At 42.2% G+C, this 19,609-nt stretch overlaps 1 protein-coding gene across 1 annotated transcript in view; it reads right to left on the reverse strand.

Moving 5' to 3' along the window:
• HAAO (3-hydroxyanthranilate 3,4-dioxygenase) overlaps positions 1–19,609 on the reverse strand; it is a 58,580-nt gene that overhangs the window by 13,622 nt on the left and 25,349 nt on the right. Inside the window, exons 4-7 of the mRNA XM_060247485.1 lie at positions 19,033–19,139; positions 4,706–4,795; positions 3,862–3,905; positions 316–461 (exon numbers count right to left, since the gene is read on the reverse strand). Of these exons, the coding sequence (XP_060103468.1) occupies positions 316–461; positions 3,862–3,905; positions 4,706–4,795; positions 19,033–19,139 (387 nt within the window). The remainder of the gene's footprint in view (positions 1–315; positions 462–3,861; positions 3,906–4,705; positions 4,796–19,032; positions 19,140–19,609) is intronic.

Consider the following 19,609-nt stretch of genomic DNA (forward strand, 5'->3'; position numbering starts at 1 on the left):
CCCATTTTTTTTGTGGAGAAAAATATTAGAAAGTTTGTCAAATCTTAAGAGTTCAGCAAAATTCTCACAAAGGGTTTGAACAATGGAGCAAAGAAGCAAGTATGAAGGAGGGGTTTAAGAAAGAAAGAGCACAATAAAATTTAGAGGTTCTGGAGCTCTGGTCCTATGAGCTCCTGCCCAAAATGAGGCCTGGACACAAGTATCTTTTAAACATGTCTTTAGAAATACTTGTAGGTGGCTAATAAGAGAAGTCAACTGACAATATCTAACCAATCAAATTGACTGGCATGCTAATTCTTAATGGAAAGTTTTTACCTCCGTTTCAAAGTTATCACCGAAAAGTTTCAAAGATTTCTTCTGCTGGATATTAACATGATAATCATTCAGCCAGTCTTTCAAGGAAAAGGGTTCCATGACTTTGTCATCATTTAGTGGAAAAGGAGTTTCTTTCAAAAGGTCATCTGCAAACAGAGCAAACAAAATGCAGTAGTGCTTTCCATCTACTAACTTTTAAAAATGATCTTTATGATTGTTTCAGATGTGGGTAAGCATGTTATTGGTGCATCAGGCCATGTTCCATGTAGTGCAGTACAATTGGGAACAATTCAACAAAAGTTAGAGGAAGAGAAAAGTAGAGCAGTAGATTGAACAGTAGATTTGCTCTGTGGACGTGTAAATTCAAACGTCTGTGAGGGCATGAAAAGAGTTGCTGGCCTAAGACACATTGCAAGGAATTAAAAGGCTAAAATGGGATGACTTCCCATATACTGGTTTGTGCTCTTTGGAGGAAGAATGGGATACACATATAAATACATTAATCAAAGCACTCATATCACTCATTGATCTCAATGTCAGAAAGTTAAACATGTTTCCCAATGAAATCAGTAAGACATTAGTGATTGGTGGTTTCCATGGTTTTTTTTTTAAAATTGTTTGTGTGCATGCCTGGAAGTCATGGCTGACTCCTGGAGGCTCCTAGTGGGGCTGAGAGGTAAAGACAAGCAGAGAGGTGGCTTGATGCCTGCTTCTGCATCCTGGCCCTAGTATTCCTTGGAGGTCTTCCATCCAAGTACTTGCCAGGTTTTGCCCTGCTTAGCTTCCAAGATCTGATGAGACTGGGCTTGGTCAGGATGGTGGTTGCCATGTCTTGATTCAGAATGGCCCCTGAGCTTTTCCAGCATTTTTTTTTTTTTTGGAAAACCTATTCCCCACACTGGAGATCTTAGGAATTTTGGCAAGACTCAGCCTGTTCTAAATGCTTACTATTGCTATCTCCAGCCTTCTTGGAACATCATAAAATTACTGCTTCAAAGTGCTGCTGTGGCCTTTGTTTCCATAGAGATCATTCATAATTCATAGACTACCTATTGAAGGTCAAACTAGAGATGATGGTTACTGCACTTCTGTATTTTCAATCTGTCAATAGCTGCTGTGGTATGATTAGGACAGGATCATGTTAAGGGTAGGCAGGTTAATTCTCTTCCCATGCCATTTTCCTGAGGTAAATCACACACACACAACACACACACATGCTCACCAATATCCCTGCCCCCAAGGCATTCGTGGGGCAAACAGCAAGTTTGGTGGAAGAGCAACTTGCATCAAGAAAATGGCACAAGACGAGGGAAAGGATAAAAGACCCCTTCCCCTTTACTGCAGTCCTTATATTAATCAAGGCCCCAATCACTACCATGAACATTTCTGAAAAAAAAAATGGCATGAGATTATAGTTGAGCTGAAATTTTACTCCCCACTTTTACCACTTCATTCCACCAGCTACTTCAAACTTGGCATCCAACTCTTGGAATTCTACAAATTAAGCTTTCATATAAATTTCAACAGAATTAATCTGACATGTTGAACGGCATAGTTGATTTTCTTTCTTGTGTCATATTCTAAAGCAGGGGTGGCCAACGGTAGCTCTCCAGATGTTTTTTGCCTACAACTCCCATCAGCTGCAGCCAGCATGGCCAATGGCTGGGGCTGATGGGAGTTGTAGGCAAAAAACATCTGGAGAGCTACCATTGCTCTAAAGTATCATGGATACTTTATTAAGTAGTCTTGAAACACAAGAGCAGGTACTGCACTTCTAAACTTAATGAAGTTCCTTTGCTAGGATTTTTTAAATATGCCTAAAAGGTTAGCTGTCATTTCATATTTTGTTGTAAGGTTTACGGGTTTATGCCCCTGTGAAATTAACTTCCAATCTGCATTTCACTATGAAGATAATGTCTCTTTCTATTCCAAAAGCCACAAAATGCTTTCACAGCATGCCTCCTGAGTGTTTTTCAATAATGGCCAACAATAAGAAGCAGAAACATGTAATGTATCTCAGTGGCATCCAAGACTGGCCCTAGACTGTCTGACATCCTAGGCAAGGCTAACTTCTGGCGCTGCTCCCCCCCCTCGAACTGATAATGTCACTGAGTCACACGGAGCGCCCAATGTGGCACCCCCAGTAAGCCAGTGTCCTGGGCAATCGCCTAGTTTACCTAGTGGCAGGGCTGGCCCTGGTGGCATCCCTGTAATTAAAAAGAAGGGTTGGATTCATACCCCATTCTTCATGTGGAGTCTCAGAGTGGCTTACAATCACCTTCCCTCCCTCTCCTCCACCTTGTGAGATAGGTGTGGTTGAGAGACCTCTGAGAGAACTGTGACTGACCCAAGGTAAACCAGCTGACTGCATGTGAAGAAGTGGGGAATCAAACCCAGTTCTTCAGATTAGAGTCTGCAATGCTAATCTGTACCTCTGGGGCAGAGTCTGGCCATCCATCCATCAATAGATAGAGCTGGGTACCATTAGCGTACTGACGGCAACCTAGCTCATACCCCCGAATCAACTATTGTAAAATACGGGTCCCGACAGTCGTTAAACATTTACAACTATTTGGTTTGCCATCCAGGCTTTTTAATTGGCGGCTATGAAAAATCTTAAGAGTCACTCTGATTTCTAAACATCTCAGTTCTTTTGTAACAAGTAAACAAGATTAGTGGTTTAGTTATTGGAAACACATCTGAAGGAAGAAAAAAATTATAACAGTTTTTAAGAAAACAGACACAATAACTCCTCTTCTTTTTTAGTAATACTGTTACTGGAGAGACCATCTAGAGAAGCTGTGGGAAAATAGTAAGCTCTATAAGCTCTCCTAACACTTTGCTATGGGAATTAAATAACAGCACATGATACAGAAGAAGCTGTCATAGAAAGCACAAAAGTTTTGGAGCAAAATTTATCTTTTTGTGTAAATTTTTTGAATAAAAGTGTGATATTTAAAAGAAAGGGTTAGTAAATGGTTCTGAGAAGCTCAGGGAAATCCTTTCAGTATTATGGAAAACTGCCTTCTTGAGTTTCTCATTGGGGGCCTTTTCAATAGGGTAAAATTCCCTCCCCCCCAAAAAAATAATTTGATTGTGCTAATATTAATGTTTTCTGTACTGTTCAGTTCTGTACTGTGGTTCTCATCCAGCACCACAATCCACATGATAGGAGAAATAACAAGGACTATGATGGCTACATGCACTCCATGAGATTCTGACAGCAATAGTAAAATCAGTATTATTGCAAGTGCTTGGGGCAGATGAAGATTCTGGGACTCAATTACAATGCTAAATGTGCTTTGAAAAAGCTGGGGATCCCACCACCTCTGCAAAATTTGGGCTGAAAAATAACACGTCATCCTCTTTCTTCATTCCAAGTTTGACACACTCATCCGTTGGGACAGAGAGAAGAAAGCTAATGTTTCTCATTCACCAGTAATTTAATTTAGAGTAGTGTTAAAAGAGTGAAAGAGATAAAGCACATGCAATTAAAAATATTGTTGGCTGGCTCATTGTCCTGATTCTGAAATTAGTTTATATTACCTGGATTGGGTTTTCCGGTTTGATACTGCCTGGAGCTGAAAAACCTATAATAATAAACATTAAGCCAGGGATCATCAGAAAAGGGATTGCAAATCAAACTGTTGGTATAGTGTACAAGCTGGTGCAAAGACTTGTGGAAGGTAGGTCTATCATTGGCTGCTAGCAATGGCAGCTGAATAACACCTCAGGGGCATTCTTATTGTCAGGTCCTGGAGAGACCCAGCAGGTTAAGACTGTTCTCTGCAGGCACTACTTGTGAACTTCCCTGTGGGCACCTATCTGGCCACTGTAGAAAACAAGATACAGGGCTAAAAGGACCATTATTCTTTGTGATGTTCTTTGTGTTTCTAACACCTCCTGTCCCAGCTTTGCATTCCTGGAATAAAGAAACCTAACCATATAACTGTGAAGCCTGTTTAATAAAGTGTAATTCTTGATAATTCAGTAAGACTTAGACTGTATCTGGCACTTGTTTCCTCCTTTCTATCTCTTAAGTATTTACAAGTTCTTGATCAGAGTTAGATCCTGCATATGAGAACCTCAATTGTCATATAAGCACAACATAAATGGCTCCACCAGCTATATAGCCTTCTTTCAAGGCACTCAGGGCAGTAAACAGGGCACTTCCTTCCATCATTAACCTATAAAACAACCTGGTGAGGTGGATTAGGCTGTGAGAGACCAACTGATCCAAGATTACCCACTGAACTTCATGGCTGGGGATGAAGGAATTTAATGCTAGATCTAAATAGGTATTGTAAGCTTCCTATTGCCTTTGCAGTTCTCTTTATCAGAGTAACAGCTTTTAAAGCAATTTGTGTATCAAAACCTGGGGACGACTTACTCTTGGATTATTGGGATAAGTTGTGTCCCAAGATCATCACAGTGAAACCACCTTTCAAAAAGAACATCAGTTGATTCTCCAACATAGTATCTGCCAAGAGGAAAAAATACTTATTAAATTATTCTAACTTAAAATACAAGGCTGCTAGCATGTTGTTCTCCACAGATGTTATGCCACAGTAAAATGCATAATAAATTTTTAAATCAGATTGGAACACTCTTATTCCAAAAGGATAATAAAACTTGCAACCATTGAGAAGCTTGAAATTTGATTCTAGAGTAGACTAAATTTAGTTTATTGTATATCTTGGCAGACAATTCGTGTTTTCAACCATTGACAATGTAACATTTGAGTCAGTACAGACCAGGACAAGCTAAGTTAATTTCCAGGCATCATTGGAAAGACTACCAAATTGTGGTACATTAAAGTGAAAGCCTAAAGGCCTAACTGACATGAAAATCCAAGATTAAGAATTTGCTATGTTCTGTCATGATAACTGTGCCAAGATGCACCTGGCCTGGAGGTCAAAGTGGGCATAATGTGTTGGACTGCTTCAAATTATTCCTCATGGACCAGATCCAAAGAATTGCTACTAGAAATCAGTTTTCATCAGTGTGAGACCAATCCTGTGGAATCTCACAGTGTGCAATCCTATCCCTCATGCTCTTCAATCTTTATTTAAAGCCCTTAGGCCATATCATTTTAGTCTGGGAGTTGGCTTTCATCAATATTCTCTCTCTCTCCAAATTTCCTGGTGAATTATTCAAGAGGGCTTTTTTGTAAGGCAGCACTGTACAAAAGGCTTCACAAAGTTACTTGGATAAATTATTGGGGACTGTGGTCTGTTCTTCTGTGTAGTTTGCTGTGTTTTGGATCCCACTGTGTAATTTCGCATTGCTAACACTTATGTTTTTCTTCATTTCTGTTTTTTAGACATTTTGTTGGCTCTCCAACCAAAATCCTATTTCCTTTTTTATTGTCCCATCTTGTTGGGACAATACACTCAACACGATTGTCCCATCTTGTTGAGTGTACAGACTCAGGTTGTATAACCTGCCTTGAGTCCCAGTAAGAACAACAACAACAAAATTTTATTTGTATCCTGCCCTCCCCGCCGGAGCAGGCTCAGGGCAGCTAACAGCAATTCAAACATTGATTATACAGAAATAAATAAAATTACATTTAAACAGTTTAGTTAAAATTCAGATTAAGTTTTTAAAAATTAGTTAATAAAAGTGCTAGTACTATATTTGCTTTTATGATGGCAGTTTTTCTTAACAGTTTTGTTCTTCTTCAGCGAAAGCCAATCGGAAGAGGATGGTCTTGCAGGCCCTGCGGAACTGTTCAAGGTCCCGCAGGGCCCGCATTTCCTCTGGAAGTTGATTCCATAGGCTCGGAGCTATAGAGGAGAAGGCCCGGTTACGGGTGCTTTGCAACTTCACCTCTCTCGGTCCGGGAATAGTCAACAAGTTTTTCCCGGCTGACCTCAGTGCTCTCTGGGGTTCATATGGGGAGAGACGGTCCCTAAGGTAGACAGGTCCTCGACCATATAGGGCTTTAAAGGTAATAACCAACACTTTGTAACGAACCCGGTATACAACTGGCAGCCAGTGCAGCTCGCGCAGCCCAGGCTGTATGTGCTCCCACTTGGGAAGCCCCAACAGCAATCTAGCCGCCGCATTCTGCACCAGCTGCAGCTTCCGTGTTGGGTACAAAGGCAGCCCCATGTAGAGGGCATTACAGTAATCCAGTCTCGAAGTGACCGTTGCATGAATCACCGTTGCCAGATCTTGGCGCTCTAGGAAGGGAGCCAACTGCTTTGCCCGTCTTAGATGGAAAAAGGCTGATTTGGCAGTGGCTGCAATCTGGGCCTTCATTTATAGTGAAGGCTCCAGTAAGACTCCCAGACTCCTGACCCGGCGCGCCGCTTTCAGCAGCGCCCCGTCGAAGACTGGGAGAGGTATTTCCCCTCCCCGAGCGCCCCGACCTAGACAAAGGACTTCTGTCTTCTCTGGATTCAATTTCAGCCCACTCCTCCTCAACCAAGTTGCCATGTCCTGCAGGGCCCAGTCTAAATTCTCTGGGACGCAGTCAGGTCGGCCGTCCATTAGCAGATAGAGTTGGGTGTCATCTGCATATTGATGGCACCCAAATCCATGTCTCCTAGCAATCTGGGCAAGGGGGCGCATATAGATATTAAATAACATTGGTGAGAGAACTGCCCCCTGAGGGACTCCACAATCCAGTGTGCGCCTCTGGGACCGCTCGCTCCCTAAGAAAGGCAGACTGTAACTAATGTAACTAATGCAAACAGATAAAATAAAATAAATGTATCTCTTTTCTAACAGAAATGTTTTCATGTAAGTGTGTTTTGTAGTGATATGGTATAGGTATACTTAGGGATAATACATAAAACTAGTAAAAGGGTAGAAAAGACCCCAATTTGCATGGACCTCCTCTTCTCCATTTTACTTGTCCAACAACCTTGTGAGGTAGATTAGGCTAAGAGAATGTGACTGGTCCAAGATCACCCAGCAAGCTTCTATGGCATGAGTGGGGATTTGTGGTGTATGTCCCCTTAAGAGGGTTATATATATATAAGTAAAGATGGGAAGTAGGGAGTGAACCTTGCATCTGTAGGACGTGATTTATGTGGTGTGTGTTTACAATAAGACTGACTTGGAGATGCAATAAAATGGGCTTGAAGAATGACATGGAGGCTTTATTTAAGGTACATAACAAATTAGCGATGAAAAGGGATGGCGTTTTTGCCTCTGAATCCACCGGTACCTTTTTTTTAAAGTCCAGGTGAGCCTCCAATTATTTTCACCTCATGGATCCGCATGTTTGACAATTACCTGCTTGCAATTAGTGACACTGCAGTGTCTGAAGAGCGAAAGCTTGCATTGCTTATTAGAAGGAAACCGTATTTTTTTATACACTCCCTTGTGTTGATGATAAATATGAGACAGCTCTTACTACATTGAAGGAGTTTTTTGTGCCCAAGGTTAATGTGGTTGCTAATCATTATAAATTTCATCAGCGCGAACAGAAACCAGGGAAGTCAACATTACAATACATTGCAGCTTTGAGAGACTTAATTGGCCCCTGTGAGTTTAGAGTGCTGGCTGACGAGATGATCAGAGACCAGCTGGTTGAAAAGACAGATGTATCTCGCATAAGGGAGCGGCTACTTTTAGAACCAGAACTTTCTTTGGCTAAAGCTATAGCAATAGCAACCCAAACTGAAACAGCTTTGAATGAAACAAAGATGATAAGTTTGGGCACTAGAGATGGAATAAAAGAAGTGGAACTGTTGCAGAAAGTGCCAAGACAAAGTCAAAACTCCGTAAAAGAGCTGAAGGAACAGGTTGGAAAGCCAGGAAACCAGACACACAGAATGCCCATAAAGACATGTTTCCATTGTGGCTCTATACACCACCTGGCAAATGACCCTAAATGCCCTGCAAAAGGAGCACAATGTAGTTATTGCAAAAAATTAGGACATTTTGTTAAGGCTTGTTGTAGCTGCCAGAATAATCATCAGGTGCATGCTATCCAAGTACCTGATGTAAATGTTTTGAATGTGAATGGGAGTAGAATTGTCTCTGAGGCAAAAATAATTATTTGTACTGTGAAAATAACTGTTAGTCCCTTGGGGGAGAGTCATGCAATTGAGTTGATGTTAGACACTGGGTCAGCAGTCTCTATACTATCTGAGGCACTGTATTTGAAATATTTTGGGAATGTACCATTAGTGGAACCAAAATTACAACTGGTTTGTTATTTAAAGAACCAAATACCTTAACATCATTGCCTATCTGCTGAAGTGAGTTGTGGTACAAGTTTTGCATCTGCAGAGTTTTATGTTGTGCCTGATGATACCCCTATTCTTGGTAGGAACTTGTTTGCTGCATTAAAGCTGATGGCAGTGGATGGCTGTGTTGTGGCCCCACAACTGGAGGCTGAGTCTATTCAGAATGGGAATACTTCTGTAAGTGGGGATACCTTGGTACAGGAGATTGGGTGTGCAAAGGGATTTGCCCATAAGGTAAAAGTGAGGTCTAATGTGATCCCTGTACAACAGAAGTTACGATGATTGCCACTTGCTGTGAGAGATGCTGTGTCAGAAAATCTTAAGAAATTGATGGAGAAGGATATTATTGAGGAGGTTGACTCATCAGAATGGGTCTCACCCATAGTGGTGGTAAGAAAGAAAGATGGAAGTATACATCTTTGTGTAGTCTGAGAGAACCTAATAAGGCTATGGTGATTGATAGTCATCCATTGCCACATATAGAAGAAGTGTTCTCTGAATTGGCAGGAGCTAAGATGTTTTCCATCTTGGATTTGCAGTGTGCATACCACTAAGTCATGTTGCATAGAGAAAGTAGAGATCTTACAGCATTTATTACACATGAGGGATTGTTTCTATTTAAGCGTGTCCCATATGGATTGGCTTCAGCCCCTGAGGCTTTCCAAAAGATGATGTCTTTAATGCTTAAGGGGCAGAATTGAGTGCAGTGCTATTTAGATGATATATTGTATTTGGGAAGACCCCGTAAGAACATGAGAGAAATTTACAGTCGGTATTAAGGTGTATTAGTTCAGCTGGGCTGGAACTTAATATGGAGAAATGTAAACTTAGGCAGGTGGAACTTCATTTTTTGGGACATAGTGTTTCAGCAGAGGGGTTGAAACTTGATTTAGATCATGTTGAAGTAATTATGCAGGCACCACCTCCAAGTGATCTACAAAAGTTGTGTTCTTTTTTGGGGTTGACTTCATGATATGCAAAGTTTATCCCTAACTATGCTTCAGTTACTGAGCCATTGAGAGAGTTGTTGTATTGAAGTACAACCTTGGTATGGTCATCTATGGCTGCGGCTAGTTTTGAGACTGTAAAAGACTTGATTATTCATACCCCAGCTTTGCAATTGTTTGATCCAGCTCTGCCTATAATTGTAACAACTGATGCTTCTAACTAAGGCCAGGGAGCTGTGTTGACTCAGCTCCAAGAAGAAGAAGAAGATATTGGATTTATATCCCGCCCTCCACTCCGAAGAGTCTCAGAGCGGCTTACAATCTCCTTTACCTCCCTCCCCCACAACAGACACCCTGTGAGGTGGGTGGGGCTGGAGAGGGCTCTCACAGCAGCTGCCCTTTCAAGGACAACCTCTGCCAGGGCTATGGCTGACCCAAGGCCATTCCAGCAGGTGCAAGTGGAGGAGTGGGGAATCAAACCCGGTTCTCCCAGATAAGAGTCCGCACACTTAACCACTACACCAAACTGGCTCTGAAGGCAAGGTAAAAAAGACAGTTGCGTTTGCATCAAGAACATTGACTGAGGCTGAAAGTATTCTGTGGTCAAAAAGGAGGCTTTTGCATGTGTTTGGGCCACAGAAAAATGGAGAACTTCTCTGTGGGGTCATCAGTTTAAGTTACACACTGACCATAGCCCTGATGACACTGTTGACATCAAAAGGATTGGGAAGGGCAGGAAATCGAATCGCTAGGTGGTCAGCACGACTGCTTTGTTTTAGTTATGAGATGGAATATAAGCTAGGAGCAGAAAATGTAACAGCTGTTTGTTTGTCACGGCTTCCCTTGCCATTCTCAGGTGTATTGCCAGAAGAGGATGTAGAAGTAGTTGCATTGCTCTCAGGCATTCCAGTTGCAGTTACACAGAAGAAATTTCAAGTTGCATGCTTGGGATGCCCAATTCAGCAGAAACTAAGGGGATTTTTGATGAAGAAATGGCCTAATAAGGAAAAAGGAATGGGGTTAGAACTGTTGCCTTATTTTAAGTACATGATGAACTCTCATTACAAAATGGCTGTATTTTACGAGGTACACATTGGTTGCTTGCCCAGAGGAATTGCAATCTACATTTGTAGCTCTTGCTCATGATACACATCAGGGAATTGTACATACAAAGCAATGATTGCGTGATTTTTATTGGTGGCCTGGGATGGATTCACAAGTGGAGGCAGCCATTAAGGTTTGTGTCACCTGCCAGTTACATGATACAACAGCGGTTACACATCCTACACCATTACAGCCAGTTGTGTTCTCACATTCTGCTTGGGAAAAAGTTGCTATTGATATTGTGGGACCTTTTGATACTGCCCCTATTGAATGTTGCTATGCTATTACACTAATAGATTATTTTAGTAAGTGGCCAGAGATAGCATTTACGTCACAAGCTATGTCAGCTGCTAGGATTAAGTTTTTGGCAGTTTTCAGTCAGGAAGGGGATCCTAATGGCACTCAATTTACTTCTGTAGAATTTGAAATGTTCCTTGCAGAGAGAAATATTATATACAGGAGGTCATCGGTGCATTATCCACAAACTAATGGAAAGACTAAACAATTCAATAGAAGTTTGAAAGATAGCTTTCAAACTTAGAAGAAAAGCTTTCAAAGCTTAGAAGGAAAGGCATGGGTTACCTTTACTACCGATTTTTTACAAGTATATAGAGCAACAAGGCATGCCACAACACAAAGATCCCCAGCAGAATTGTTGCATGGCAGGGAGATGCGTACTAAATTAAATGTTACTGGGATTTTAAAGGTGAGGACTGATGTAGTATTAGTTCCGGAAGTGAGGAAGAGTTGAGCAGGAGCAAGAAAAATACAGGGCTTATACAGATAGATGTAGGTGCTAAGGATGTTAAATTTGAGTGTGGTTCTTTTATCAGAGTAAGGAGACTGGGAATTTTACAAAAGGGGGAATGTCGGTGTTGATATATGTGTCAGTATCCAGATTACAGCTGACAGCTGAAGTGACAGTAGATAATCTGGCTGGAGGGGGCAATGTGGCAGAGTGCCAGGTTGCATCAGCCAAGGTAGAGTCAGCATGACTCAGCACTGGCCTGATTGGTCAGACATCCTTGTAACTTGTATAAATGTACAGAAGTACCTTGATATGTGTTGGGAGTTTGGATGGTGAAGGTGTGCAGAGCATTTTGTCAGTCTGAGATATATTCTGTAAATAAATGTACATAGCTAGTTTAACAGCTACTGTGTGATAGACTTATCTCTACGTCTTCAGTCATTGCACTCACTACGCAGTGCGAGCATCAACAGGGTTATGGGCCCAGCACGCTTCCGCTGCGCCAACGGACTGTGAGTGTAGTAGGAGAAAGACGGCTGAAGTGCTCCAGAGTGGAGAAGGAAGCTATCTCGGCAGAGGGAACCAGCAGTAGCTGAGAAAGCAATGCTGAGCAGAATGGCTACAGCGGCAGCTACAGTGCTGATTGAAAAGCTGACTTCTACCAACTATAACGTATGGGCAGTTCGTGTTGAACATTTCCTGAAGAGAGAAGGGCTGTGGAATGCTGTATCTGCTCCTCCAGAGGAACCCATGCCAGAAGATACCATCCGTGACCAGAAGGCTCTTGCAACCATAATCTTGAGCCTATCTGATGACCAGCTCATCCATGTCAGAGGAAAGCAGCTGGCAAAGGAGGCTCGGGACGCACTCAAGGCCATTTGTGTACAGACCACAGCAGGCTCACTGATAGCGTTAACCAGGAGGCTGTATCGGAAGAGGATGCAGGCTGGAGAGACGGTGAGAGAACATCTTAATTCTTTATCTGCTTGGTTTCAAGAACTTGAGCAGCGTGGCAAAACAATCCCCAAAGAGGATAAAGTATACATAATCCTGAGTTCCCTGCATGAGAGGTTTGATATGCTGTTAATGGCGTTCGAGGGCCAAGATTCAGAGAAGCTAACCTTGGGCTACATAACGGGGAAGTTATTGGCAGAGGACCAAAGACAACAGGAGTGCTGCGAGCAGAAAGCTCATGTCCAGCAGTGCCAGAGGAAGCCAGAGCCTGTAAGTGGAGGAGTTGCTTCCAGCTGGCAGCAGCCACCAGTTGAGAGGGTGCTGCAGGTAAAGAAAAAATGTTTTTGTGCAGGAGTGATTCACATCCGTGGAGGAGCTGCCCAGAGCGACAGAGAGGCAAGCAGAGGTCGTCACAAAACCAGCAGGCAACACTGGTGAGGACTAACGTGCGTCTGCAGAACACTCCGTGGATTATAGACTCTGGGGCCACCCAGATGTTTTGCAACGAGGAGAGACTGTTGGAGGACACTAAACCAGCAAGCCTTAAAGTCGTGAGTTTGGCAGATGGCAGAAAGGCTAAAGTCTTATGCCAAGGTACTGTGTATTTTCCAGAACTGAGACACAGATTTGTAAATGTGCTGTTTGTGCCTAGCTTGGAGACAAGCCTATTAAGCGTCTCTGTGCTGACTAAAGCAGGCTTTAATGTATTCTTTAATGAGCATGGTTGTACTATATCTAAGGAATGTAAAGTGCTAGCCAGAGGTATGCGAAATGATAATGTATTTGTGCTTGACCAAAAGAGAGTTAGAGCGTAGGTGGTTTGTAACCGGCAGCCTCACTATAATTGTATCCACAGGTTGCACAGGAGGACAGGGCATGCCAGCTACAATACTCTAAATAAGACCCTGGCTATTCTGGGGAAGGAGAAGGTTGAACCATGCAATGCTTATCTTGACTGCAATGTCTGTAAACAAGCAAAATCCAAAGCTTACCCCGTAGCAAGAATGAGTAATAGAGTCTCTGAGAGACCTTTACAACTAATACATGGTGATATAATCGGGCCGTTTGCACCGAGTGTGTCTAAAAATAAATTTACCTTAATCTTAGTAGATGACCTCAATCGCTTCACTTGGGTGTATGCCATGCAGAAAAAGTCTGATGTTTTTCCAACTTTTAAGTACTGGTCTAAACGAGTGCAGAGGCAGCTAAACTGTAACATCAGTGCCCTGCACACTGATCTGGGGGGAGAATTTACAGGAAAGGAATTTACCTCCTGACTCAGAGACCAGGGAATTCATCATAGGTTGGCAAATGTCTCTACCCCGGCAGAGAATGGGGTTGTTGAGCGAAGAGGGGGAGTTCTTCAAATGATGACTCAGGCAATGTTAAAAGACAGTGGGCTAAAGATCTCCTATTGGGGGGAAGCGCTAAAGACAGTGTGTTTTCTAATTAACAGACTTTGGACTGAAGCAACTGATGATATACCTTACAGAGTTTTGTGTGGGAAGAATCCCAACTTAAATTTTCTGAAAATCTTTGGCACAAAAGCCTGGGTAAATATTCCACTAAATAAGCGAAGAAAAGGAGGTCCCAGGGCAAGAAAGCTGTTATTCCTGGGGTATCAGAATGGGATGAAAGCTTACAGGTTCACTAATGACTGTAATGCAATAAAATTCAGTAGGTCTGCGTCATTCTGTGAAGATGATAGCTGGAGCAGAGTGCATGCCAATGAAGTGCCTAGTGGTGTAGAATTAACAGCACAGCAGGCTGAGGAGGAGCATGATAAACAAGAAATTTCCTCGTGTGAGGAGGGGAGTGTAAAACAAGAAACCTCTCCCTCAGAGGAGGATGGGCAAAGAGCTGAAAGTTCTATCAGTGCAGAGGCTGTAAAGCAAAAAATGCCTGATGAGTCTGACAACCGTCAGGCAGGAGTTCGAGTGTCATCCAGAGTAAATAAAGGGGTGCCTCCAAAGAGGTATGGCTATGACACGGACATAAATCATGTGCATGCTGTAGAACCCCAGTGCTACGAAGATGTGTTAGCCTAAGACAATCAGGAACGCACAGGCTGGTTACAAGCAATGCAGAAAGAGTTCAACTCTCTGACTGAGAACAACGTGTTTACACCAGCAGAGTTGCCAGCAGGGAAGAATGTAATCAGTTGCAAGTGGCTGTACAAACTGAAGCAGTTACCTGATGGGAAACTTCAAAAAAGGCCAGGCTAGTGGCTAGAGGTTTTACCCAGTTAGAAGGAAGGGATTTTGATGAGTGTTTTGCTCCTACAATTCAACTGGAAATGCTAAAAGTGGCCCTATGTAAGGCTGATATTAGTGATATGACAGTACATCATTTTGATGTAACCACAGCCTACCTTAACGCCACCATAAATGAGGAGCTCTATTTGCAACCAATCCCTGGGTTCCTAATAAAAATAATATGCATGTACTCAAGATTAACAGAGCACTGTATGGTCTCCATCAGGCTGCTAACGAATGGAACAAATGTTTGAGTACAGCACTGGAAAACATAGGCTTTAAACAAAGCGTGGCAGACCCCTGTCTGTTTAGCCACAAAATATATGGGCAGGAATGCTATATACTATTTCATGTAGATGATTTGTGTTTTCTCTGTAAAAATGATGAGCAGCTAACCTGGTTTATAAAAGAAACACAACCATTATTTAAAATCAAGTATTTAGGAGAGATACGACATTATCTGGGAATGGAAATCACCAAGAGCACAGAAGGACATTTTCAGTTAAGCCAAAAGGAAAAAAATAATGAAGCTGTTAGAGGTCCATGGAATGACAGAAGCTGAAATAGTTGAGAGCCCTATGTCTACTGGGTATACAAAAGAGGAAAGTGATGCCTTACTGGAAAGTAAGCAAGTCTACCAATCATTAATCGGGTCCTTATTATATTTGGCTTGTTGGACCAGGCCTGACATCTGTATGGCCGTTCATCTCTAGAGTCAGCAATGTGCAGCCCCAAAGCATAAAGATTGGGTGGCTGCCAAAAGAGTACTCAGGTACCTAAAAGGTACAATAAATTATAAACTAACAATGAATACTGATAGCGACAAAAACTTGATAGTGACTTCAGCTGGGGAGAAAGACCGGACGGAAGGTCCACATCAGGCAGTGCAGCGTACATGCATGGGGCATTAATAAACTGGAGGGCACTTAAACAGACCCACATCTCCATGAGCAGTTGTGAGGCGGAATACTCAGCCATTAGCGACACATTTATACAGATAGAATGGTTGACACAGTTAATGCGGGATCTACAGGTATCAGATCCAACACCAGTAGAAATCTATTGTGATAGCACAGCAGCTCAACAGCTGGCGATGGCAAAGGGGATAAAGTGCCGGAGTAAGCACATCAACATTCGCTATCATAATGTTAGAGAAGCAATAAATAAAGAACTGGTAATGTTAAAGCACTGTAACTCTGAAGACAATGTTGCAGATGTATTCACGAAAAATGTAACCATTGAAAGATTTGTAAAACTGAGAGAGCTGTTGCAGCTTGTAATCTGATCCTGAGGAGGGGTATTGATATATGTGGCAGTATCCAGATTACAGCTGACAGCTGAAGTGACAGTAGATCATCTGGCTGGAGGGGGCAATGTGGCAGAGTGCCAGGTTGCATCAGCCAAGGTAGAGTCAGCATGACTCAGCACTGGCCTGATTGGTCAGACATCCTTGTAACTTGTATAAATGTACAGAAGTACCTTGATATGTGTTGGGAGTTTGGATGGTGAAGGTGTGCAGAGCATTTTGTCAGTCTGAGATATATTCTGTAAATAAATGTACATAGCTAGTTTAACAGCTACTGTGTGATAGACTTATCTCTATGTCTTCAGTCATTGCACTCACTACGCAGTGCGAGCATCAACAGGGTTATGGGCCCAGCACGCTTCCGCTGCACCAACGGACTGTGAGTGTAGTAGGAAAAAGACGGCTGAAGTGCTCCAGAGTGGAGAAGGAAGCTATCTTGGCAGAGGGAACCAGCAGTAGCTGAGAAAGCAATGCTGAGCAGAATGGCTACAGCGGCAGCTACAGTGCTGATTGAAAAGCTGACTTCTACCAACTATAACGTATGGGCAGTTCGTGTTGAACATTTCCTGAAGAGAGAAGGGCTGTGGAATGCTGTATCTGCTCCTCCAGAGGAACCTACGCCAGAAGATACCATCCGTGACCAGAAGGCTCTTGCAACCATAATCTTGAGCCTATCTGATGACCAGCTCGTCCATGTCAGAGGAAAGCAGCTGGCAAAGGAGGCTTGGGACGCACTCAAGGCCGTTTGTGTACAGACCACAGCAGGCTCACTGATAGCCTGTATAAATGTACAGAAGTATAAATGTACAGAAGTACCTTGATATGTGTTGGGAGTTTGGATGGTGAAGGTGTGTGGAGCATTTTGTCAGTCTGAGATATATCCTGTAAATAAATGTACATAGCTAGTTTAGCAGCTACTGTGTGCTAGACTTAATCTCTACATCTTCAGTCACTGCACTCACTGCGCAGCACGATTATCAACAGTCGGTTCACCCCACCCCTTGAAGTTATTGAAAGGAGAGGACCATATACCTATAAATTAGCAGATGGTCGAGTATGGAATGCATCTCATTTGGTATCTGCGCATTCTAGTGGAAGGAGTTATGAATTAGACAATTCTCCTTTGTTACCAGGGATTCAAAATGTGGCTGGGCCTGTTTGTGAGGGGACTAATCCAAGGGATCAGCCGGAACTCTTGGATACACCTTAAGAGACACTAGTACCACAACCATTACCATCTCAAGGGGCACCACCAGCTGTAGCAACGAAGAGGACAAGAAGAACAAGACGACCACCTGTTTGGATGAAAGACTATGTTATGAATTGACAAAGGGGAAGATGTGGTGCATGTCCCCTTAAGAGGGTTTTATATATATATAAGTAAAGATGGGAAGTAGGGAGTGAACCTTACAGCTGTAGTACGTGATGTATGTGGTGTGTGTTTACAATAAGACTGACTTGGAGATACAATAAAAGGGACTTGAAGACTGACATGGAGGCTTTATTTAAGGTACATAACAGGATTCGAACCCAGATCTCCCATATACTAATCTGACACTCTTAACCACTATACTAAACTTGCTCTCAGTCTTCAGTCTTCAATTCCAGACTGGCTTGGATGCTGAGGGACAGGTAGATACCTTCTCTTGCCAATCACATCTCTACTTGAAACTGCCCATTTACCCTGCTTTATTAATGTCTGATGGTGATCCATGTTATAGCATAGATCTGTCACACATACTATAATTTATTTATCTAGGCTGACAAAATATACTACATTATTTACAGCTAATTCATTTAAGTGAATGGGATTACTCTAGAATAAATGCCTCACAAATTGCATTAACTAAAAAATCCATCTAAATGAGCACTGGATTCATGTTTGTAGTGTGCAGGTGTAAGCACAAGTACAATTACAGTGATAAGGAATGCAATTAAAGTTACATTAAAATTAGTCACCTGATCTGACAAGAGTGATCAATATGCTTACGCAACTTGTGTGCACCCCCACAAACAGTGAAATGCTCAGCAGAGCCTTGCTGAACTGGTAGGAGGGGTCTTTTGATGCAAAAAAGGATGTGCATTCACCATAAGAGCCATTAATTTTACACAGTGACAACTGCAGAATTATACACAGTCATGATTACTGAAAAAATAGAAGTTCCTCCCCACCTTTTTACATTGATGGACTATAAAACATGGCTCTTCATTTAAGAATACATGGATTTTATCAAATTAGTTAAACAGATTCAAAATTATTCAGAATGTGCAATCATAGACAAACAATCCAGATCCATTAAAACAAACAGAAGTTTTGCCATGGAAACTGGAGTTTTACTGTACCTTAGTTTACTGATTTCCAGTTGCATGAGGTGCCATCAAGCAAAACTTCTATGTGAGAGAAAGCCCCACACACCAAAAAGGGAGTATGTGGTACTTTCCCTTACAGTAAACTAAATGGGATAGTCACTACTAACACACATTTTTATGCATACACTGGAAGCACATATTTCCGCACTGGAAGAATCTGATAAGGCCCATGTGATTTCAATCATAAAACAATGAGCAATTTCCATTGCTGAAAGTACCAACCAAAACCCTTGCACCTAAATCTGACAATCTGCTTCAGATTTGAGAAGTCCCTCACTTACATGCTTACATTCCACCCTTCCTTCATGATGCTCAGTGCAGCATATATGGGTCTGTCATCCCCATGTTATCCTCACAACAGCCTTATGAGGTAAAGAAGGCTGTGAGAGCAACTGGCCCACATAGCCCAGCAAAGTCATGGCACATCAAAAATTTGAGCCCAAGTCTCCCACGTCTTGGTCCACAATGTACCTACCTGGCTCCCTCACTTGCAAAATTACCCCTTTTCACTTCAATGCAAGAGATAGCTACCGCCATTGAACAGAAACCTAAACTAATAAGCACTTGGACACAATGACAGAACTCTGTATTGGAGTAACACTTCTCACTACACATCACACATGTTGGCTCTATGATTAAGCACATGATCTGCCTGCAAGTTCAATCCTAGCATTGTTGGTTTTAGCCCAGTTTATTAATGTTTTTTTCCTGCAAACTCTGCAGAACTGCTGCCAATCAGAATAGACAGTTCTGAGCTCGATAGCCCAAAAGTTTAACTCAATGTCATGCAGTGTCATGTATTCCCAGAATGTTCCCAATATTTCACCTGAGTCCATCCATTTCTTTCTTTAGCCTTTTCCTTTCAATCACCAATCCCACAGTATTTTTATATCGCTGAGGAGAGTGTGGGATCCTGGCCGGTAAGAGAAATATCTGCCCAGAAAGAAAGTTGAGATAGTGTAAGCCTATAGCACTAGGTTTTAGCGTTGTTCTTTTAAAAAAAATCATTATAATTTTAGATCTGGGATTCAAGAAGATACCTTTATTATTTATTCCTGATTTTTGGGTTGGATTGTACCAGTCTGGGATTCAAATCTATGTGTGTGTGTGTGTGGGGGGGGGGGGTCCTAGAATTTCAAAACCATTATTTTCAATGGGAAAACCAATTTGAGATTCTGGTACAGTTGTTTTTAAAAATAGTGACATCAACTTTGCCAAACCATAGTCCTCCCTCTATTATAATTTCAAGCAGAATGGACAAAGGGATTTGATTTTACAGACTGCTTAAGTAGCTGTCAGGGGTCAGCCAGGGACAAGTGATTGTGAGGACGACTCAGGAGAACAGCAGCCCTGTGTAGACAGCTCTAAGCCAGCAGAAGTCAGCAAGCAGGAAGATGAGGTGC

The sequence above is a fragment of the Heteronotia binoei genome, chromosome 1 (genome assembly GCF_032191835.1).
Source record: "Heteronotia binoei isolate CCM8104 ecotype False Entrance Well chromosome 1, APGP_CSIRO_Hbin_v1, whole genome shotgun sequence".
Lineage (NCBI taxonomy): Eukaryota > Metazoa > Chordata > Lepidosauria > Squamata > Gekkonidae > Heteronotia > Heteronotia binoei.